The sequence below is a fragment of the Gossypium arboreum genome, chromosome 10, assembly GCF_025698485.1.
Source record: "Gossypium arboreum isolate Shixiya-1 chromosome 10, ASM2569848v2, whole genome shotgun sequence".
Lineage (NCBI taxonomy): Eukaryota > Viridiplantae > Streptophyta > Magnoliopsida > Malvales > Malvaceae > Gossypium > Gossypium arboreum.
In genome coordinates, this window is record NC_069079.1 from 47,521,931 (window position 1) to 47,547,359 (window position 25,429).

The window sequence follows — 25,429 nt, forward strand, 5'->3', positions numbered from 1 at the left end:
CTAAATTCTTATAAATAAAATATTCCAAACTACAAAGATAGAAAAAATTAAACCTAAATTTTTAAAAAAAAAGGGAAAAAAAAAAGGAAAAGAAAAGGTTTACTAACCTTTTAGTTATATCAGATTCGTAAATCTAATATGACATATATCAAACGAAAGGGGGGGTGACTTAAAGAACAAATCAATTAGATACGTCAAAGAAAAATTTTGAAGTCAGCAATACGTTCCACATCTATGTTAACTGCTTTTAATTGTTTTTATCACTTTTATTATTTTATTTTCACATGAATTATGGTTTCTAGATATAATACAAACATGAAATAAAAATAATTAAATTACAAAAATAAAATAAATCTTGACATAAATATATAAAGCGCCTTAAATGCTAGATAAATTTTCCGATGAAGATTACAACTTATTTATATTTTTTCTCGAATGAAAATTAGCGACCTTCTAGATAACTATAGCTTTGAATTTTTTTGGAAAATTATTATTAATTATAATTATCAATAATGTCATTAAAATTACTTCTTGAATTGAAAATGGCCACGAATACTGCATTATATTTGCTTTTTTTAAAAAATGACCAGACATTTCTATTGTTCTAGAAATACACTTGAATTTATTATGGCTTAATTAATTTAAAAAAAAAAACTCATGGAATTTGATTAAGTTGTTGATATTAACACACCATGAAGACAACAAATTAATTTGCCTGAATGAGAATGACATTTCATGAAACTAAGTTCTGAGTGGTGATTATACAAAAAGAGTAAAACTTTTTTGGGTATAAGTGGATTTTTCCTTGTTTAACTACAGATCCGATTATATATGCATGGTTTTGTTCAGGCCATTAATTGATGAATAAGTAAACAGCGTGATTTCACAAGTAGCTGAAAGAAAAACTAGAATAAAATAGGGATGGGTTCCTTACTTTGTCACAGGAGACTCGTACAAGCCACGAAATAATTCCCACTTCTTAGCAACTTGAGCAATGTCAGGCATCAGCTTTGGCTGCCCGCCTGAAGTCCCAATGCTGCATTTGATCAAACAAATGATAGAACTATTAGAAGGAAGCAAACAATGCCCCAAAACACACAGAACCAAAGAAACAAATTCATGCATGCCTTAGAAAGAATCCTGTAATGGGTTTTGTTAAAAGGATATCTAATGTCTCCCCACTAATAATCCTATCTATGTAAGGCTTGACATCTTCATAGGTAACTATGAGAACATTTTTCTTAAAGAGCTGCTTGTCGGTTTGACCATGGAGGAATCCCTTTAAATACTGGCTGACTATACTTACCTGCATTCTAGAAAGGCAAGAAGAATAAGGGTGTTAAAGAAATCTTAGGGCATCAAAATGATCAAGTATTTGTGAAAGCCATAGATAATTTAATGCGATTATTATATCTAGAACATTAGTACAGAATGGTGAAATTATAGAATTTAAATAACTGTTTACACATTTCCATTCAATGGTCGATATAAAGTTTAAACCATATATTCATTCCATTCTAGTTTGAAATGACAAAAGCTACGTGCCAAGTGAGAAACTGTAAACAAAGCAGATAAATAAATGCACTACTGTTATATTAAAAGGGTGGCCTAAATTAGAGGTGGCAAGCTGGTTTAATAAATTAATTATGGAAATCATTAATAAAACCGTGTTTAGTCTATTGGCTTCCAAGGTAATAGACAATAATGAGTTGGCAAAAGAAGAAATAAAATAAGGAAAAGAAACTTTAATAAATTTTAAAAAAAAATGCAAGAGTAAGGCATATACCTTGCTTGTTTCTTGAGCTCCCAAACTTATCAAAGCAAGAAACAGAAGTCAAAAGTTTTATGTACCATAATTAGGGGTGATATCCATGAGGTGAAGTTTTTTTTTTTTATTTTTTTATATTAACTTTTTGTGAAGATATTCATGAGATATTTCCACTAAAGGAACTCCATTTAACAAAATCTCTCCCTTCAAAGGATCGTAAAATCTCTCAATTAAGTTTGCAATCGTGGTCTGCAACAGATAAGAAATTTAGGACATCAACTATTAAAATCCTCCAACAGAGAAAAATGGAAAAACAGTAATAGGGAAAGGGATGTTGATGTTACTTTTCCACCACCACTTGGTCCAACAAGGGCAACTTTCGAACCAAGTTTTAGTTTCAATGTTATTCCCTGCAATTCAAACAGTCATCTGTTTCAAATCATGAAGTTCGAGAATCGTAAAACCATGACTTAAATTAATCTCCTAAATAACAAATGTTCTCTCTATCAGAATTCGTTGGCCAGAGCAATGCCAATCTATGCACTTCAAATTTACCCTTGTTTTCCTGTGATCTTCTTCAATATTATCATGTTGCAAATCCTAAAAGGGCAGGCCGACTAAACCAAATCCATCACCATGGTATAACAAGGAAAAGCAGAAAAACAGTGTCAATATTGCTGATATTACTGAAACAAAAACAGAATTCCAAAACTGCACTTGTACAAGGAAAGTGGCCCTATATATATATCAACTGTAGATTAAATGAAAACAGCCAAGTGTTCAACTAATTGAAAATTGTTCCCTGACCTTAAAAATATATAAATTGTAGATTAAAGGAAATCGACTTAATTCATTTAACACAAAACCAAATCAACCATACATACCCATGAAGATTGAGACAAATCTCAACAAGTTGAAACTGATTCACCAGGTTCTACCACTACAGGATTAGGGATTTCATGCATGGAATCTGTAAGGTAGGCTTTTACCAGTAGCTGGAGCAGGTGGTGGACGGCAGATGCACCGGTGGCTGGGGCAGGCAATGGACGGCAGATGCACCGTGGTCAAGGCGAGGCGGACGGCAGATGCACAATGGTCAAGGCGGCGGAGGACGACAGATGCAATAGGTTTGCTTTGGCCAACAGAGTTTGGAGTGAGAATAAGTGGTTTTTTGTGGGTAAGATTCATGGTAACTTTACCTATTGACCACTAATCCCATGCCATGTCACCATCATTTAAGTCTTTTTTTACTAATTATTTATTATTCAAAAATATTTTACTTTCTTTAATTGAACTCTTTATTAAACTATAATGGTTTATTTATTAGATAAATCTCTTAGTTATAATTTAGCTTTTACCACTTATATGATTTAGTCCCTATACTTAAATTGAGCACTAAAGTAACGAAATTGTCTAATCAAAATTCAATTTACTTACAACATAACTCAATAAATATTTAATAAAAATATTTACGACATCGTTTTACAAAAACGAAGTCACAAAACTAGATTTTTCAATACTACTGACTTTCGGGTCGTTACAGAGATGCAGCAGAGGGTGCCGACGAAGATGTAGCACTTTGATACAGAGGATTGGGGAAAATTTTAGGGATTTCGGGGAAGGACATTTGGGGAAAATAAAATGGGGAAAATTGGAGATTTAAGGGAGGGGGTGAAAATAAAACTGCGCCGTATACTGAAAAGTTTTTGTTTTAATTTTTTTTCATTTTTAACATATATTTTTTCTATTTTTATTTTATAAATTTTTGAATATTGAACTTTCTGATAGAAATATGGATTAAAATATTAAATTTTAATTTTAAATATTTTTGAAGATTTTTATAATTTTAAATTAACATATAAAACAAATAATATCATGTCATGTGGATTATTACCTTGTAGGTTTTCACATCAATATCATTAAAAATTAATTTTGTAGTTAAATTTCTATTAAAGTTGAGATTTAACATTTTTAAAAAGTCGAATCTCAAATTTAGTTCAAAAATAAGAATCAAATTGATAAAAAAATAAATATTGAGAGTTAAAATTTATCATGATCAACTCTTTTAGGAATTAAATTGGTAAATGGGTATAGCATGTTCTAGTATTGTTGAAATGATTTCTTTTTCAATATTATTCTTTTTCGATAAGAAATTCTAATTGTGGTTGAAATATTTATGTATGCATTATCTAAATATAAAATTATGTTATATAAATAATTTTGTTAATAATTTACAAGAACTGAATCAAATTAAAGTTCATATATTCAATTGCATATTAAACCATTGTTCATATGTATGCTTTTGGGATTTATCTCATTTTGATATTTTATTTTTGAAAAATAATAATTTATATTTATCTTATTTATGATTAAAATTTTAAATATATATAATATAATTTTGAAATACTTATGTTAAAAAATCCATAAACCCTAAACCCTAAACTCTAAACCCTAAAATCTTAAACCCCAAACCCATAAACACAAAAACCCTAAAACCTTACACCATAAACCATAACTACAATCCCTAAACTTTAAACTCTAAACACTAAACCTTAAACCCTAACCTAAATTGATTTTTTGCGGCATTTTTATTAAAAACCTTATTCACACTCGAAGCTAAGTTATTTTTAATTTGAATATATATATATATATATATATATATATTCACAAACTGATGATATTTTAAAATTTTAAGAATATTCATATTTTAAATTCAAATTTTTCATGCTACGTACTCAAAAAAAGTCGGAATTAAGTAATTTGGAATGTTACACCTTTATAAAAAGAGTTGGCCAAAGCATATGTTGACAGGTCTATCTGAACACTTAGGAAAGTGTCGCCCCAAAACTGTAGTCTTAGGACTAGACAAAAGCCAACTCTTGCTCAAGCGTTGCCTTAGGCATACATATCGCAACCCTTATACAAAGAGTTGCCGAAAGCGTAGTTTATCGCAGCACTTAGGAAAGTGTCGCCACAAAAGTGTCGTCTTAGGACTACACAAAAACCAACTCTTATTCAAGCATTGCCTTAGGCATACATATCCCAACCCTTATATAAAGAGTTGACGAAAGCGTAGTCTATGCAACACTTAGGAAAGTGTCACCACAAAAGTGTCGTCCTAGGACTACACAAACTCCAACTCTTATGCAAGCGTTGCCGTAGGCATACATATCGCAACCCTTATACAAAGAGTTGCCAGAGCGTAGTTTATCCCAACACTTAGGAAAGTGTTGCCACAAAAGTGTTATCTTATGACTACACAAAAGCCAACTCTTATTCAGGCGTTGCCGTAGGCATACATATCGCAACCCTTATACAAATAGTTGGAGAAAGCATAGTATAGTCCAACACTTAGGAAAGTGTTGCCCCAAAAGTGTTGTCTTAGGACTACACAACACCAACTCTTATTTAAGCGTTGCTTTAGGCATGCTTATCCCAACCCTTATACAAAGAGTTGCCAAAAGTGTATGTTGGCCAGTCTATCGCAACACTTAGAAAAGTGTTGCCTCATAAATGTCGTCTTAGGACTAGACAAAGCCAACTCTTATTTAAGCGTTGCTTTAGGCATGCATATCGCAACCCTTATACAAAAAGTTGCCGAAAACGTATGTTGGCCAGTCTATCGCAACACTTAGAAAAGTGTTGCCCCATAACTGTCGTCTTAGCACTGTTTTGTTGTAGTGTCCATCTTCAATACTAGATCTGTTAAAAAATTTTCAAAATTTTTAAAAATAGTTTCGAATAGCAAAAAAATTACATAAAATTTTTAATGCAAAAATATTCATTCAGAAGCTAACAAAATTAATAACATAACAAAATAGCTTTCAAATAATAAAATTACTAACAAAACTTTGCATTCTATTTAAAAAGAAATAAACTAAAATACCTTATCCTCCTGCTTGTTTTCCTTTTTTTTTCTTCTCCCTATCTTCTTATTTCCGTTCAACTAAATTTTGTGTCTGTTGCTCTGCTAAATTTTGTGTATGTGCTCATTTGATTTTCGGGGAATATATAAGAGAAAAGATAAGCAACAGGCGTGCGGGCCCCACCATTTGCGCCTCAGAGGAAGGCTCAACTAGTTGCGCCTCTGACATAGGCGCAACCTGTATTCGTATCTATACGCGGGTCATACTGATCCAAAAATAAAAAATAATATTTTATTTAAAAAATATTTTAATATAAAAAATTGAATCGTGCCTGTCAAATAGGCCCGAATGAGAAAAACAACCCATTTTGGTAAATAATCGGGTTGACAACTTATTTTGGTAAATAATTTTTTATTTATTTCAGTAAAAATCCTACTTAAGTTGTGTCTTTCTATTTTGATCAATTTATTCCATATATATATATATATATATATATATTTCTCAATAGATTGATTCAAGATCTTCCTTTATTTCATTATTTCAATAATAATATTGTATGTAAAATTATTGTCGACCACTTTTATTAATCGGTTCTACAATTTCTTGAATTGACATAACTTAGAGAGATCTTCTATTATTTGGTTCTACTTTTATTATTCGGTTTCACTTCTATGTTGTTTATCATTATTCGCCGACCAGTGGCCTACAAGGATTGGCCCTCTATGTTTGGTTTGCACATATAATAGGAGTAGAGTCTTCCTATGATCATTACGAGTTTCATTGATTCCCTGTACAGACTTTGTCAACCTCCAACTGCAAATAGGGTAACAGTACATTACAAATTTACAACGGAAGCTGAGATAACATCACCACCACTAATAATAATAATAATGTCAAGGAAACATATAAAAAAGTTGACAAATCAAGCACCAGTTGACGTATATGAAGCCTCCAATTATAGTAAAACTTATTAGCAGCTGAGTGTTGTATGCAATCACACTTATGGAGGTTACCTAATTCATTGTTGAAACTATTGTTCAAAGCTTTATTAATCTTTCTTCCTTGGAAGTAGTTCTTTCAAGTATTCAGAGGGTTGATATTGTCAAATCTATATTTGGATATGTGTGGAATATAGACATCAAAGGCAGGAGCTTCAATCAAATATGAAGAGTCCTATCAACATAGATATTCAACGGAGTCTGTTTGTATGACTAAGTTTCGTGTGCAAGCGACATTGAATCAAGGTTCACTGGGGCGAGATAAAACTAAAAAAGAGGATCAAAGCTAAAAGTATTTGTATTAAAATGATCTAAGTTAATTTTTAAATTTTTTGAAAAGCGTCGAAATTGCCATTGTTCCATTTAAAATAAAAGATAAAAGGAATTAAATTGACATTTTAGATTCTGTTCGAGGATGTTGAAGCCGTCAAATCTGGTTGAGTCCATTGCACTAAATTGATTTTGGAAAATGACCTGAAAATCCAAATCCAACATCTGTTATGTTTTTAGTTGATAAAATATGATAAGTTTAATTGTTTGGATAAATCCGATTAAGCAACGAAGAGTAATTAAATTAATTAAGAAATTGAAGAGAACGATTATAAATATTTTACCTGAAATTTTTTTTTCGAAGAGGATAAAAATTCACAGGCAAAGATAATTTCATTAAATCAGCAAAAACGAAGAGTATAAAGATGAAGATAAAAACTAAACCCTAAAGCCCAAAAATAAGAACACTCGAAACTTAAACACAAAATTTCCTGAAAACTTGTAAAAGTTAATATATTAAATAATCTACACTAATCAGCATTTAAGCGGGAAACTAAAACAGTTTTTAACTGAAAGAAAGTAAACTCAGAAAATTGAGAAACACGTCGCCACATTGCGACGTGGCTTTCTTTTCGTCGTGATGAAGTATGGTCACGTCATCGGAACGAAGAGCTCCTCTTCGTTGCTACGTCACACACTATTAATGCTTAAATATGAGGCATACTCGACATTAATCAATCCTTTTACAAAATATATAAATAATCATACAACTGGTGTATAGATTAATGAATCAAATATGATGAAAATGGATGAGTTGCCATTTTCCTATATATTTACATTTCCATAAACTCTTTAAATTTATGTAAAAAATTTGCTGAGAAGAAAATAGGGTAAATTATATCATTAGTCATTAAATTATAGGTAAGTTTTTGTTTTGGTTACTTAATTCAAAAAATGTTATAATTTGATCACTAAATTATTCGAAAGTTTTCATTTAAGTCACTAAACTATTCAAAATATTTTATTTAAGTCACTAGACTATTAAGTTTTTTTTTAAAGTTCTGCCATAAAGCTCCAAGTGACGATTTGACGATCGAGAGGGTGGATCTGTACCTATCGATGAGTAGAAGAACATAACTTAGATCCAAGTCTATCTGGCGGTCAGTGTAGGAGATTAAAGAAAAAACTGTTTGAATTTTGGTTTGTAGATTTGTGATGTTCAAAGTTGTTTCATGAAAAAGCACTCAACAATAGAAGAGAAACGGAATAAAAGCTTTCGATTGGTACAGATAGTGCGAATAAAGAAAGCTATTTAAGATCGATTTTAATAACCCAATAATTTTAATAAAAACTTGTGAATAATTCAATGACCAACAAAGTAACAACAAACAATAATTATATTTAAGTGTTAGGTGCTTTCTAGAGAAATAAACGATTAATCATAAAACATACTCTATTCGCATGAATGGATGGTTAAAGGATAAGGTGATTGGTTCTAAATTTATAGGTACATAGATTTCCAAAGGTTACTTTAGGAAATGATGAATATTTGAGATAAATTATGGAATTGTTAGATTGCCACATAATTGATCCAAAATTTGTATATCATGTCAACGCCGCATCGCTTAAACCCTAAAACCGAACCTAAATAGGCCTAAGCCCAATAATATCTATTTATGTTTTCTTGCAGAGCAGCTTCCTCCTTCCATTATATAACCCCACCGTTTCACTCCGTGTTTCTTTTCTGCAGGCTAAGCAATTTTGAGACTCTTCCATTTAGCAATGGCTTCTTCTCTAGCTCTTAAGAGGCTCGTCTCATCCAACATCCTCCCTAACTCCTTACGCGTCGCCATCGCTCCATCCACCTCCAGACTCTTTAATACCAACGCCGCCACGCCTGATGACCACGATGATCGCCGTCGTGCTGACGGTTTCTTCTCAGGTACTTGTCCACTCATCTGTTTTTCATTTCGACTTCTTTCCCTTCTTTTTAATTTTTGATTATCTAAAATTGATGCTGATTTTGGCCCTTCCGGTTTCTATGCTGCAGATCTGCAGGGGCGGCGCCAGGGGGCCAAAAAAGGTAAATTTTCACTTTAGTTCTTATTGAAATTATAAAATTATAATTCAGTCGTTTTGCCCCCTCAAGAAAAAAATTCCTGCAGATGTGTTTGATCCTTTGTCTCCAACAAGGAGCCTGAACATGATGGATCAAGTCAAGGGGAATCGATTTCTCTCCACATCCCGTGACATTCCAGGGCTTGGGAGCGAGGCCAAAGAATCAAACCTTCGCCCGTTATCTCCTCATCTTCCTATTTATAAGCCACAACTTTCTGCGACTCTTTCAATTACCAATAGGATCTCCGGGGTTTTCCTAACTACTGCACTTTTGTTCTCTTATCTTCTTTCTCTGAAAATGGGTTCAATTTGCTTCACCTATTCGAATTTCTACCAATTCTTCTTTTATTCAGCAAAACTTGCCCCACTTACCGTATCAATTGCTGCATTGGCCGTTTCCTATCATCTGTGTTATGGGGTTCGTCATTTATTGGCGGATTTTTCGGGAAAGCTGAGGTGAAGAACGGTGAGGAGGAAAGGATGTGATTCAGCTTCAAATCGACTGATTTGCTGGCTTGGTAAGTTTTTATTTTGTCTGGGCCTTTCTGGGTTTAGGTAAGCACTTTGTTTGGCAAAATAAAGAATGTGTTAATGGTTTTTTTTTTTTTGGAATAAATGGAACCTTGGTGTTGAGTAAAAAGAAAACCTTGTTAATGCCAAAAGCATCTTTGAACTTGTCAACATAGTGATCTGTGTTGAATTAGTGGTTTGATTCGATGGATTCTGCTAAATCTTTGATTGGGAGAGCTGTAACCATTAACCGTTCCCCTTTGAATAGTATGAGCTTTGATTCGGAGTTTAAACTGTGCTTATCATCCTCCGTAGTTAACAAACACCAAGCTTTGAATGTGTGAACTCTTTCTGAAAGTGATTGTGAACTGTGATAGGATTGACTTAAATGTAAGATTGATTAGTAAATCGAGAAGGTTACATTATAATTTATTAAATTGTTATTGTTAGAGATTTTGTTTTTCCTTTTAACAAGTTTAGTTCTTTGGATTTTTTTAGTCCCAAGTTTTCTATAAAATTATGATTATTACATTTTGATTTTTACGATGAACTTAATAATGATAGCTTATTTATATGATTTACAAATTATTTGTTTTAGAGGATTTGGTAGTTTTTATTATGAGAAGAGAATAAAATCAAAAGTTTCAAGTAAAGAGTTAATTTTGTGTATATATTGGAACTTGCAATGTGTTCTCTGTTAAGTGGTAGTAAATTTTGTTTCTTATTTGCTCAATTTTTGTGTTATATCAATATATATATATAAAAGATGAAATGGTCTGGAATTTCAGATTTTGTGAGATTATTCGAAGAAAAAGTGTTGTAGAGATTATCATCTATATTTGATATTACTGGTTTAAAATGTGAGGATCAATTTTAGGAAATGTTACTCTTTTTTAACCAAACACACTAGATATGAATTTCTACATGTTAGGCTAATGCAGGATGAGGATGGTTAGTTTTTAGATCATAAAATCGAAGTAGATTTGTCTATTCCAACGTTAGACGTGATCAATAATTGTAGGCTCAAGTTTTGATGCAGAATTCGAAGCTTAATGGTCGATTCGATAGATATATTTTTCATGATTTCCTCTTATCAATTCAACCCACAAGCTGGTAAATTGGCAACAACCAATCAGGGACCAAACTTGTATAGCTTTTTAGGTTTTTATACTTGGATTATATGTGATTTGCCACTCATCTGTCTTAACATGCATAAGCACAAGCACAAATATTTGGTCGGGGATTCATAAAGATCAAACTATTGTCGCATGGACTGTTAGAGGATTATATATTAAAGCCAACAAAATAAATTAATTGGACTAAAACCTAAAAATATTGGAACTTAGAGACCCATGTATATAAATTACTCATGGTAAGTTTCGAATTTAGGTACTGAAGACCTAAAGCTTTTGACTTTAACAATTGACTAGCTTTTGACTTTAACAATTGAGTCAACGCTTCATTGACCTCAGTTATATTATAAATAAATAAAGTAGAATATGTCTATATAAGTTTAAACATAATTTATAATACAGATGTTTGGAACTAATTAATAATAGTATACATGTATAATTAATAGAGATACTATATTGTTTATATTAAAATAAAAATTTATAAAAATTAAATTTTGTTGAGTAATAAATTTAAAGTTGTAATAATATAGATATGTATTATGGATATGATAATTTAATTCTTAATATATATATATATAGAGAGAGAGAGAGAGTTAAGGTATTAAATTATTAATGAAAAATATTAAATTATTGTGACAAAACTATTATTGTTAAGCAATAAATTGAAAATATAAAAATTTGTATTTAGGAAAATTAAAATAAATATGACAAATATATACATGTCAAATTTATATAGAACCAACTATTAACATGGAAAAGTTATATACACTTTTACTAGTTTACACATGGAAAAAAAATAAAACATGATACGGCACGAATAAATAAAATTTTTCTTTAAATTTATCATTAGATTTTACATGAACAAATATATTATTTTCTAAATTCAATCATGATAATAAACTATATAAAATACGATATGACATAAAAAATATGAACATTACTCTCACACACATGTAAGTCAAATTTTACAAAAATAGATTATAAATTTACAAAAAATACATATAAATTTATAATACTTTATATATAAAATTATGAATATATAAAACTAACATGATATACATCTAAAAATGGTTTGCCAGGTGAAATTTCTTTTGAAAATCTTAACTTAAAAAAGAAAAAGAAAAAAGTAAATAACTTTATTCTAAAAAAGTGATTCTTTTAAAATTAAAAAAATTATTTTAACCTATAAAATTGTGAAAAATAAAGAAAAAGATTAGTATAGCATTTTTACCCTCCAAATTATATTTTACACTTATGCTTAGATGCCATTAAAACAAACCATTTTTCTATTATAGTAAATCAAAGTACAAACTGGAACAAACCAAGGTGAAAGCACAAATAATTATTTATATAGTCCTTAGCCTCTCCTTAGCTTTTCTTCCAACTCATTTGAGAGTAGCGTCACAAACCTCTTACTTTAAGTCGACCTTAATCAACTTACTCAGGAAGTGAATGTCGACAAGGATTGATTTCTGTTCCTAGTGCACTGATATAGTCTCCTTTTTGATAATGTTCTCGATTAACCTATCCTTAATTCCTATACTACACACACAGATGTTAGATTGCCATACCACAACTAGTACCAATCTTAAAAGCATCGGTTTGCCTGTAGTGCTATTTTCATGGCTGAAGTTGCCTTCAAAAATTGATTCAGTCCTCCAACCTGAGTTTTTGATATGCAAAACCCATGCAATGTTATCGTTTCTACTATACCAATCAATTGAAATGTGATACAGTCTGTTGATTTGCTGGAGTTCTACACTTGCCTCTATGCTCTCAATCTGTGCAGATTTACTTTCATTTAATGCTTATCTGATTTGTTGGATGTACTCCTCTGCCATGTTAATAATTGCAATCGGGTTTGGTTTGATGTCCTCATACATGATTTTATTCCTGTGAGTCCATATCTTTCAAAGAAAAATTGTCACATCGACAAATTTTTCCTTCATGACATCTTTCCCAACCTAGCTAGTTCTATGGTTTGGATTAACCATTCCTTGATCGATTGCAAATTAAAGTCCAAGGTGTGAAGACAATATTTTGACCAAACTAAACTGCTCTAGCAAAAGAGCATTCCCCAAATAGGTGCTTTTCGTCCTTCCATTCTCCTTGACATAGGACACACAAAGCGTCCGATGCGTTAATTCTTCTATTAATGGTCACCTTACAAGGAAGGGCCTCATTAAGAATTTTCCACAAGAAAAGAATCACCTTATATGTGACTTTACTGGACCAAATAAAATTCCATACCTTTCACAGAACGTCCTGGTTTTGTGTGTATGATAATCCAACTTGCTCATTTAGGGCTTGAACGTAGGCTGATTTCACAGGGAACACACCATTATTTGTATGAATCCATCTCGCATTAAAAGGTCCCTCAAGCAAAGGGTTTGGATTAGTAAGATTCTGCGAGCTCACATTCATAAGAGACCCATTGTTACCTGTCTGGTTGTGTGCCACTCCTCCATTACATGTAGTCCATCCACTCTCGATTTTCCACGAGATGTTCTCTTTTAATAACTTCTTCCCAACTCGAATGCTTTTTCATGCCCAAGAATTCCTGGATTTTCCTTCTATTTGAATGAAGTTTTCCCTTGTACAATATTTTTTGACCACAGTTTCTTGAATGAGCCAACTATTCCCATTATTAACCCTTCAAGCAAGTTTGGCCAATAGTGTTTTGTTCATTGCTTACATTTTCTATTCTAGTTGATAAAATGCAACTTTCTCCAGTTAGGTTCATCACCCCACCAAAAATTCCTCAGATCCATTCTATCACAAGTATTTTGTGGAGCTTTGAAATATGATAATTGATAGATAGGTACACTCAATAGCACTAATTTGATCAAGGTTAACTTACCTCCCTGGCCCAATAATAGGATGTAACCCCGTGATAATACTTGAGGAACGAATGAATGTTACATAATCTCCCACCAAACCTTTTACATCCATCAAAGGCATACAATTAAAAGGGAAAATTTTTTACCGCCTTTAAATAGGTGACTAATAACAATATACCTTTTGAATAAGTGATTGATTGTAACACTCCTTACATTTCCTAACGATTAGTGTGGATATGAAATACTATAACATTTTCAAGCTTCAACCAAATTTTTTTCTTTTATAAAAATATTGTGAAAATAAAATAAAATAAAATAAAATAAAATAAAGAACACACATATTTTATGTGGAAACTCTTTCGGGAAAAAATCACGGGCAGAAGAGAAGAAAATTCACTATGTTGAATTCAAATAATCACAAGAGGAATAGACTATGTCAATTTATAGGCTTGTAAAGTCATATTCTAAAAGGAGTGTAGTAAGATTGAAACACCTTATTTTAATCAATATAAAATAGATGAAGTTTAATAAGGTTTAAAAACCTTATTCTAAAATAAAATATAAGAAGTGTAGTTCTATATGGATTTTACTTTTATTTTATTTTACCACTGTATTTTATTTAAATAAGGATTCGAGTCACTTAATTCTAACAATCTTCACCTTGACACAAATTCTCAATGAACAAGTTCTTCTTTACAAACTCTCAACGAACAAGTTCTCCACCTCTTCCATAAAATCCTTTAAGGGTTTAACTTCAACAATGAACACCAACTAAGTCTAAGCAATGCTCAAACTTGGTTATAGGAAGTGACTTAGTCATCATATCTGTAGGAGTTTCATGAGTACTAATTTTGCTCACAAAAATATCAACACGAGTAATAATATCATGAACAAAATGATACCGAACATCAATGTGTTTTGTTCTCTCATGAAACATTTGATCTTTTGTAAGGAAGGTTGCACTCTGACTGTCACAAAATACTGTATTGATTTGAAGGTCTTCATTGAGTTCACTAAAGAGTTCCTTCAACCAAATAGCTTTTTTACAAGCCTCAGTAATCGCCATGTACTCAGCTTCAGTGGTGAATAAAGCGACTGTAGTTTGCAAAGTGGCTTTCCAACTGATTGCACAACCTCCGATTGTAAAGATATAACCTGTGAGAGATCTTTTTCTATCAAGGTCTCCAGTAAAATCAGCATCAACATACCCAATAACTCCATCTCTAGTTCTTCCAAACTGTAAGCAAACATTAGTAGTACCTCGTAAGTATCTTAAAATCCATTGAACTACTTTCCAATGCTCTTTATCAGGATTCTTCATGTATCTGCTAACTGCACTGACTGCATATGATAAATCTGGACGTGAACAAACCATAGCATAATGAGAGATCCCACTGCACTAGAGTATGGAATATGTGACATGTACTCAATCTCATTATCTGATTGTGGAGACAAAGCCAATGAAAGTTTAAAATGGGCTCCTAAAGGAGTACTAACAGGCTTAGCACTCTGCGTGTTGAACTTGTAAAGAACTTTCTCAATGTACCCCTTCTGACTTAGGTACAATTTACTTGCTTTTCTATTTCTGAGAATCTTCATACCAAGTATCTTCTTTGCTGGCCCCAAATCTTTCATCTCAAATTCTTCACTTAGTTGAGCTTTGACCTTTCTTATCTCTCTCATTTATCTTTTACTGCTATCAACATGTCATCAACATAAAGAAGTAGATACATAAAAGAACCATCACTGTTCTTCTTAAAGGAATCAAACCTCTTGTACCACTGTCTTGGTGACTGTTTCAAACCGTAAAGGGACTTTTTCAGCAAGCAAACATAGTCCTCTTTTTCTGAGACTGTAAAACCCTCTGGTTGTTGTATGTAAATATCCTCCTCAAGTTTTCCATGTAAAAATGTAGTTTTTACATCTAACTGTTGAAGCTCCAAATCATCCATGGCCACAATATAAAGCAAAACTCAAATCGAACTATGCTTCACAATTGGGGAGAACATATCGTGAAGTCCACTCCTGGAATTTGATTGTAACCCTTTGCAACAAGCCTTACTTTATATTTGAGTTCTTCAACTCCTAGAGTCCCTTCTTTCTTTTTAAACACCTATTTACAACGAACAACCTTTTTACCTTTAGAAAGTTTCACAAGATTCCATGTTCTGTTTTTGTGGAGTGATTCCATCTCCTCTTGCATAGCAAACATCTACTTTTCTGAGTCTTCACGGCTAACCACCTTAGAATAATTAGATGACTCTTGATTTGCATCTATATCTTTAGCCACATTTAAATCATAAGCAACTAGATCAGCCTCGACATACTTCTTTGGAGGTTTAATTTCTCTTCTAGTTCTGTTTTGGGCGATAGAGTATTGTGGTGAAGAAACAACTCTATTCTCAATTTTTGTACTGGTTTGAGGAGTCGACTCTATATTAATTTGATGCTCCACCTGCTTTCGATTTTCTTTATTAGAAGAATCTTTAAGAGATAAGTTAGGTAGCATAGCAGTTTCATCAGAAACAACATTTCTGCTAATCATAACTTTTCTATTTTCAGGACACCATAACTTATACCCTTTTACACCGACTTTATAACAAAGAAAACCACATTAAATGGATCTCGGTTCCAATTTTCCATTATCAACATGAGCATACGCAGGACACCCAAAGACCTTTAAATCAGAATAATTAGCAGGATTACCAGACCATACCAATTGTGGAGTCTTTTTCTCAATGGCAATAGATAGAGACCGGTTGATCATAAAACATGCAGTAGAGGCTGTTTTTGCTCAAAACGACTTTGGTAAGTTGGCATTTGACAACATACATCGAACCTTCTCCATGATCATTCTGTTCATTCATTCTACAACGCCATTTTGTTGTGAAGTATGGCGAATTGTCAAGTGTCTCACGATCCCTTTTAACTTGTACAGTCTATTAAACTCATCAGAATAGAACTCTAAGCTATTGTCTATGCAGAGGTACTTTATTTATTTTCCCGTCTGTTTTTCAATCATAGTTTTCTAAGACTTAAATGCAAAAAACACTTCACTTTTTTGCTTCAGGAAGAACGCCTAAACTTTTCTGGAAAAATTATCAATAAAAGTTAGCATATATTTAGCTCTACCCCCACAGATCAGAATGAATATGCTTCAACTTTCCCTTCGTGTTATGGATTCCTTTGGTGAATCGAACTCTCTTTTTTTTCCCAAAAACACAGTGCTCACAGAACTTTAGTTTGCACATTCCTTGCCCATCAAGAACTCTTTTGCTCAATTCTACCATGTCATTCTCACTCATATGCCCTAGGCACATATGCCAAAGTTTAGTAATATCATCATCTGACAAGGAAGAAGAAGCGACAGCTGCATCACCAGTAACAGTAGAACCTTGCAAAACATATAACTTTAAAACCCCGCGTTTAGCTGTGTATCTGTAACCTTTTGAATCAAGAGTACTCAACAAAATTAAATTTCTCTTCAATTCTGGTATATGTCGTACGCCACTAAGTGTTCTGACAACTCCATCAAACATCTTAACTTTTATTGTTCCAACACCTGCAATTTTACCCGAAACATTATTTCCCATCAAAACTATACCTTCAGACACTGTTTCGTAAGTTATAAACCAATCCTGATTGGGACTCATGTGGAAGTTGCAGCCTGAATCAAGTATCCACTCCTCGTTCACTTTAGAATTATTGACAGAAGTGACTAGAAGTTCACCATCGTTGTAGTCTTCTACAACATCAGCTTCACCGAAATTTTCTGGTTGTTTTCCATTTTGATTCGTAGCCTCCGTTTTAATCTTGTTCTATATCTTATAGCACTCAGATTTAATCTGCCTTTTCTTTTTGCAGAAGTTACAAGTTTTACCTCTGTTTGAATACTTCGATCTATCCTTAAATTTACCACGAGGATTCCGTTCCTGTATCCTTCCACGATCATCATCAACATTTTGATTTTATCTCTCACGAACAATGAGACCCTCTCCCTGAGAGTCGAATTTAACTATAAATTGTTTCATCTTATCATACGAGGTCAAAGAATCATAAACCTCATCAACTGTGAGAGACTCACGGCTATATAAAATTGTGTTTCTAAAGGTTGAATAAGACGGAGGTAACGAACAAAGTAGAATCAATCGTAGATCTTCCTTATCATACTGAACCTCTATGGCCTCCAAGTTTGAGAGAATTTCTTTAAACACTGTTAAGTGTTCGTGTATAGACGTACCTTCCTCCAAACGATGAGCATAAAGACGCTGCTTCATATGCAACTTACTTGTTAGAGTTTTCGACATACATATTTGTTCTAGCTTCTTTTATAATGCAACGGCGGTCTTCTCCTTCATCACATCCTGCAAAATTTTGTTGGACAAATACAGGTGTAATTGTGTTAACGCCTTTTGATCCTTACGTATCTTCCCTTCATATGTTAATGTCGAAGGCATCTTATCTATCCCTAGCAGGGCATCCTCCAGATCCATCTGTGCAAGAATTGCTTGCATCTTAATTTGCCACAACACAAATATGGTGTTGCGATCCAACAGTAGAATTTCATACTTCAAAAACGCCATTACTGTGTCCAAGATGAAAAACCCGGAAGCTCGGATACTAATTTTTAAAAATAAAATAAAATAAAATAAAGAACATACAGATTTTACGTGGAAACCCTTTCGGGAAAAAAACCACGGGCAAAAGAGAAGAAAATTCACTATGTCGAATTTGAATAATTACAAGAGGAATAGACTATTTCTGTTTATAGGCTTGTAAAGCCATATTCTAATAAGAGTGTAGTAAGATTGAAACACATTATTCTAATCAATATAAAATAGATGGAGTTTAATAAGGTTTAAAAATCTTATTCTAAAATAAAATAAAAGAAGTGTAGTTCTATATGGATTTTACTTTTATTTTATTTTACCACTTGTATTTTATTTAAATAAGGATTCAAGTCACTTAATTCTAACAAATATTTATTTTGTAACAAATTAGTATTATTTAAATCAAATGGGAAATGTTTAGAAGGATTAAAAATAATTAGAAATAATTTTGGGGCAATAAATACATTAAGGATGTATCCACGTCGTAAAACAAGTGTTCAAAGTTCTTTTACTTAAATAGAGGTTATTCGAGTTTAAAAAGGTAGGGGTTTTACAATAACTTGAAACTTGAAACAATTTAATAAAATTATATAAATAAAATAAAATCATTTTTGAAGGCTTTATAAACATATTAAAATCATTTAGAAACTTTTTGTGGGGCTAAATGCCATGCGAGGTTGCGACATGCAACACTTGATGTCCCAACGTCACTTGTTGGTTGGGCAAGGTCACGACATGGTAAAGGCGAGGTTGCGAAATTGTAGAGGGAGTGTTGTGACGCCACCTTCTTGCTAGTAGGTGTGTTCAAATTTTGATTAAAACCGAATTAACCAACCGAATCAAACTAATTTGGTTAATCTGCTGATTAACCGATCTATTTCAGTCAAAAGTCGGTTAATGGTTTTTTGAAAGTACAGTTATCGATTAATTTGGTTCAAAATAGGGTAATTAATTGAATTAACTGAACTTTCAAAAAACCAATATTATATATTACCAATTTGGTTAATTTTGGTTAATTTAGTTAATTTTAATTTGGTCAATTCGGTTAAATGAACACTACCAATTTATTTTTTGACATGTTTTATACTTGTTTTAACAAAAATAAAAAATAAAAAATTAGGTTAATTCGATTAATTGATCGAATTAAATGAAATTGTTCGGTTCGATTAATTTGTTTTGAAAAAATTTTGGTTCGATTAATAGTTAAAGGTTTAAAAAGTTCAATTAATTTGGTTAATGCTAATTCGATTCAATTAACTGGTTGAATACGTATACTTGCTAGGCAAAAAAGGTTCCAAATTATTCCCAAAACATGGTATTCATAAAACATGCTTAAATATTATCAAAATAAGTGTAAGAGCCATTTGTAAAACATTGTCAACCATACGTTACAACACAAAACAATTGAAATGATATCAAAAACATGCTACCACTTCATGAATTCGTTCTAAACAAGTTTAATAAATATTCAAAATGTTTCCAACGCATCAAAAGGAGTAAATATGCATGCATGCATGCTATCAAAATTAAGGTCATAAATACTCATGGTTCAAGCCAACAAGCTATGCCACAACAATGAAAATCAAATGCCACATCCAAATACAAGGCCAAGAGTGTATGGAACTAATATATATAAACACAAACTAAGGACCCTTTAGCATGTGTCACTAGGAATCAAATACAAAAATTTCATACTCTCATAGTCTCGCAATGGTGTGAGTTGAGATCTTTGAGATGGGTTAGGCTTCAAGATCAAAATAAATATACGCGCAAGAAATGACGATGCGTTAATCACAAAGCTTAGTAAGAATTAATGAAAATAAAACATGAAACTTGTTCAAAATAAAGAGTAGCTATAAAGAAATAAAATGAAGTTACAAACTATCTATCAATCAAAACAAAAATCACTTGAGTGAGTCACTATAATAAACATAAATATAAACATCACAATATGGAGAGAAACATTTACATTATTTACACACATATTTCTTAACACATTATCATTTTCATTATCAAATTTTGAAGAGTTTGTTGAAACCATTATTTTGAAAACGGTCGACTTGGCTTTGAAAACGAAAAAATGGGAGTCACCACCGATCCTTTTAATGAGGTGTGATCAGATCGCCTCATGATCATTTTAAGAAAATGTTTGGTTTATTAAAAAAATAATTTTTGGTTTACGAAGTTTAAAAAATAGATTTGGGAGTCGGTTACGTACGAGGAAGGGTTAGAAAACTTGAGAAGAGTTTTAAAATACGATTCCTCTTTGTGTTAATATTAATTTTAAAAAAAATGATTAGATAAATCGAAATAGATGTTAAAGACCTTCTTATCTTGAAGTAATGACACATCCAGTAAGTTAGGGCATGACATTTTACCTTCGAGAATAAGCTTTTATATTTAAAACTCATGTATTTGATTTAAAAAGATATTCCACTATTTAGGTTAAACGAAGAAAAATCGAAACACAGCACGTTAGGGCACACTTTCTCGAATTTCTAAATTGTAACAGCTCGATTTTGGGGGATAATCGGAATAGTGGTCTCGGGACCACAAATCTGAAGTTAGAGAAGTTATTTTATTGTTAAAATAGAGTCATAACATATTTATAATAGTGCATGAAAAATTTGGTGAGCTAATTTTAAAGTTTGTGAGCCCAATTGCGAAAAAAGACTAAATCGCATAAAGTGCAAAAGCCTTAAATTGATAACTAAGGGTGCCAAATTGTCATGTATCATAACTTGGGCCATTAAATAGGTGATGGCTGGCCATGGTAGATGGAAATGTTGAAAAGTTAACATTAGGTGAAATTTAATGACATAAGGTATATTATAATAATACCTAAGGCTAGCTATCACTTTTTTCTTTCATTCTCTCTTCATTCCATCGATTTTTTTAGCCATTGTTAAGGGTTTTGAACTTAAAATTTTGCAGCAACTTATTCCTCTCACAAGTAAGTGATTTTAATGAGTTTTCTTAAAGATTTTTGTATTTTTGTATTTTTGAGACCCTTGAAGCATGAGCTTTCAAATGAGGGGTCTATGTTGCAAAAAGATTAAGAGTTTAGGGTTTGACTATGAGATTATTTAGGGTGTTTTCTAAAATTTTATGGAAGAAAATGAGTCTTGGGTGTCTTATAAACAACTTTTGTGAAAGGTATTAGCATGAAAACACTTAATAGGACTAATGTGCATAAGTTGTAAAATAGATAATAAATATATGAAATAGTGGGAATTTGGAGTTTCTATAAGAGTCAAAGAGGTTCGGCTAGTCTTGAGAAATAAAGAAATTTGATAAAAATTAATTTTCGGGCTGAGGGGTAAAATAGTCATTTTGCAAAAGTTTAGGGACAAAATGATCATTTAGCCTAATTGTGAATTGTTGAGTGCTTAGATTGATAAAGTGACTTAATAAGTGCATTTTTTTATTATAGATCAAGAAATATCGAGTACGAACCTAGACTAGGGGAAAGCCAAGCAAATCGACTAAATCGGCTAGTCGCCACATTTTGTAATCCGAGGTAAGTTGTATGTAAATAATACAACTACATTGTCAATTATATGTGCTTGAATTATTACAACATAAGTTGTTTGATTGTGATGTTTAGAATGTATAATGATAAATGAGATAGTAGAATCTCCGTTGGAACTTTAGGAAGTAAATCGGATATTCATGCCATGACATTTGGGTCATTCGTGTGTGAGCTAGTGTAAGATATGTCTGGGACGTGCATTGGCCACATTATGAGAGCCAGTGTAAGACCATGTCTAGGACATCGCATCGACATTGAGACGAGAGCTAGTGTAAGACATGTCTAGGACATGCATCAGCCTCGAGATGTAAGCCAGTGTAAGACATGTCTTGGACATGCATCGACTACGAGATGATAATCAGTGTAAGGCCATGTCTGGGACATGGCATCGACTTGAGATATGAGTTAGTGTAAGACTGTGTCTAGGACATGGCATCGGTACCTTCCCCTATGCTTGAGGCTTATGTAATATCCGGTAGTATTCCGAATGGTTCAACGGTGAAAGTTATGTTTTTAAGCTAATGAGGAAAGTATAACAGTGTTGTGAGTGGTACAGGTACCGAATTGGTATGTATGAGATATGAACTCAATGTATAATATGTGACTTGTATGGATGGTAATGAGTAAGTTATGCTTATGCCTACCTCGGTGTTATGAGCATGTTAATTATTGATAAATTGTTGTTGTATACTTCTTATATGCAGCTTACTAAGCTGTTATGCTTACTCCCTTTCCTTTTCATTTTCTTACAGTGCCACCTAACTAGCTCAAGGATCACCGAAAGTCAGAGATATCGATCACACTATCAACCGAAGCATTCGGTATAGTTGGATTTATATTTTTGAATATGGCATGTATAGGACTTAGACGACATTATTTTGTGTCATTGAGGTTTGACCATATGTATTGGCTTGGGTTGGGAACCCTTCAATTTGTATTAAGCCTTGAATGATGGCTAACATTCATTTTGAATTTATAAAAGATGCATTATCATGGTTGAATGAATGTCTATTGTGGCTGATTTGGTTATTGGAATTACGCTTGTTTTGGTATTGGTTGGTATTTGTATAGAACTACATATGTAAGGGTGATAATAGGCTTGGTAAATAGCCTTATATTGTCCATATAGGTAGGCACATGGGCGTGTGGTCCGACCGTGTGTCTCCTACACGTAAAAGATTTCAAGTCAGTATGCATAGTAGTAAACACATGGGCAGAGACACGATCGTGTGTCTCAGCCGTGTGAAGGGCACCGCCTAGCACACGGGCGTGTAACTTGGCCGTGTAGCCCTTAACCCTTAAGAATTGTTGACGTTAGAAACAGAATGTTCAGGTTTTTGCATACGGGCTAGAACACGAGCGTGTCATGGCCGTGTGAAGGACGCAGGCCAGAGACACGAGCATGTGCCAGGCCGTGTGAAAACCCCTGTAGGTGTGCATGTAGAATTAATTCCATACGGATGGAGAACATGGGCGTGACCTTATCTGGCTTAGGTCGTGTGAGACACACGGGCCATCAGCATGGCCATGTTGGAATGCTCACACGGACGTGTTGCCCCTCCCACACGGGCGTGTACCTCTATGTCAAGTGACATTTCTCTATAGCTGGAAAAAGGACCCGGATTGGTCCTGAATGATTTTCGATGTGTGTTTAGGGCCTCGTAAGCCCATATTAAGAATATATTGATAAGTTTAAGAAAGTTTTAAACTTTCCAAGTCATGAATACTTGGAATTAGTTGTAAGTATGAGTTGAAGTTAGGTAACGCCTCGTATTCTGCCCCGATGTAGGATACGAGTATGGTGTGTTACATTTAGTGGTATTTGAGCTATGGTTTAGTCTGTTCTAGGACTAACCTAGCAAGAGTACGAGTCTAACTATACATGCCATAATTATATATTGATAGTGTGACGACTTTTAACGATTATAAATTGTATTTGCATATAGTAAATGGATCCTAATAGAGCTATGGTGGATGACGTGGAGAGTAATGCGACAGCTCCCGTCAAAGGGACCGTGCCAGTTGAGAGTGAGCCCGTGACTATAGGCCAAGGCGGAGGGGCTAGAGAAGCCTATCTCCAAATGATGGATGCTTGGTACACGGAGTTAGTCCGTGCAAACTCGAGCACTCCACCTCCCCCACCTCATCCGATCTTTCAGTATGCCCCGGTAGCTCTGCAAGGCGTAGACATGTTTAGGAGGGAGAAACCTCTGGTGAATAAGATTCAAAAATAAGGGTTGAGGAATTTTGGGTTAGTATAAATAATGACCAAGAAAGAGTAGAGTTTTGGTTGGAAAATACCATTAGGGTATTCGATGAACTATCGTGCACACCTAAAGAGTGTGTGAAGTGTGCAGTGTCACTCCTACAAGATTCGACATATCAGTGGTGGAATACTCTCGTGTCCATTGTACCGAGAGAAAATCACTTGGGAATTCTTCTAGTAGGAATTCTGGAAAAAGTATATTAGCCAAAGATTCATAGATCAAAAGATGAAGTAATTCCGAGAGCTAAAATAAGGCCGAATGACGCTGACGGAATATGAATGTGAATTTGTGAGGCTCAGTAAATATGTCTGGGAGTGCGTGTAGTTCGAGGATGGTCTTAATAAAGATATACGAGTATTTGTTGGCATCCTAGAACTGAGAGAATTTGTAGTGCTCGTTGAGAGAGCATGCAAGGCAGATGAGCTGAGAAAAGAGAGGAGGAAAGCAGCTATTGAGTTGCGAGATTCTAAGAAGAGACAGGTGGGAAAATCACATCAGTCCTCATCTAAGAGATCGAAGGAATTTACTACCCGATCGAATGCTTCTGTGGGGTTTTCAAATAGAAATAAGAATCGGTAGATGCAACTTCTAGAGCTCAAACTGTTTCTAACGCGAGTGTTAATAGTGCTCAGCCAAATAGGCCAGAGTGTTCGCAATGTGGCAGACGCCATTTTGGTGAGTGCCGAGGTAAAGAAAGAGGGTGTTTTAAATGTAGGTCACTGGACCACTTCATTCGAGACTACCTCAAAAAAGAAGAGGGAGAGAAAAAGCAAGAAGCAAAGGCAAGTAGTGCCCCATTGAGGGGTAGACTACAAAAGAACCCTTGAAGCTGGCCACTAGTAGAGGTGCACTAAGAGATGCTGCAGAGAGGTCCGAGGGCACAGCGTTTGCAAGGACTTACGCTATTGATTCCCGTTAAGAGGCAGAGTCTCCCAACGTGATTATAGGTACCTTTTCGATCCATGAAAAATCTGTTGTTGCTTTAATTGACCCGGGGTCGATCCATTCCTATATTTGTATGGAATTGATACCTCGTATGAGCATGCTAGTAGAGTCCACTGAGTTTGTAATAAAAGTGTCCAATCCTTTAAGCAGGCATGTGCTAGTTGATCAAGTGTGTAGAGATTGTCCTCTGTCTATTAGGGGTTATTGTTTTCCGGTTAACTTGATGTTATTGTCGTTCAATGAATTTGATGTAATCTTTAGGATGGATTGGTTGACTGCTCATAGTGTTGTAGTGGACTGTGGGAGAAAAGTTATTGAGTTGAAATGTGAAGACGAGAATGTCTTCAGGTTGGACCAAATGAACTGAATAAAATGTATGTGGTGATATCGTCTATGTCGGCTGAAAAATATTTGAGGAAAGGATATGAGGCATATCTTGCTTTTGTGTTGAATACTCAAGTGTCTGAGTTGAATATAGAATCGGTACCAATGGTTTGTGAGTTTATAGATGTATTTTCAGGAGAATTACTCGGACTACCACCAGAGAGGGAAATTGAGTTTGGAATCGAGTT

At 33.5% G+C, this 25,429-nt stretch overlaps 1 protein-coding gene and 1 long non-coding RNA gene across 2 annotated transcripts; both read left to right on the plus strand.

The window, feature by feature from the left end:
• Nucleotides 1-8,468: 8,468 nt before the first annotated feature.
• Nucleotides 8,469-9,823, plus strand: LOC108458623 (succinate dehydrogenase subunit 3-1, mitochondrial-like). Its single transcript, XM_017758031.2, has 3 exons — nt 8,469-8,844; nt 8,953-8,985; nt 9,068-9,823. Exons 1-3 carry the CDS (start codon nt 8,685-8,687, stop codon nt 9,478-9,480), a joined length of 606 nt encoding a protein of 201 aa, XP_017613520.1. The 5' UTR covers nt 8,469-8,684; the 3' UTR covers nt 9,481-9,823.
• An 11,732-nt stretch (nt 9,824-21,555) lies between these two features.
• On the plus strand, nt 21,556-22,646 carry LOC128281729 (uncharacterized). The gene is made up of 2 exons (XR_008271992.1): nt 21,556-21,633; nt 22,398-22,646. It is a non-coding gene; the product is annotated as an uncharacterized LOC128281729 (long non-coding RNA).
• Nucleotides 22,647-25,429: the final 2,783 nt, after the last annotated feature.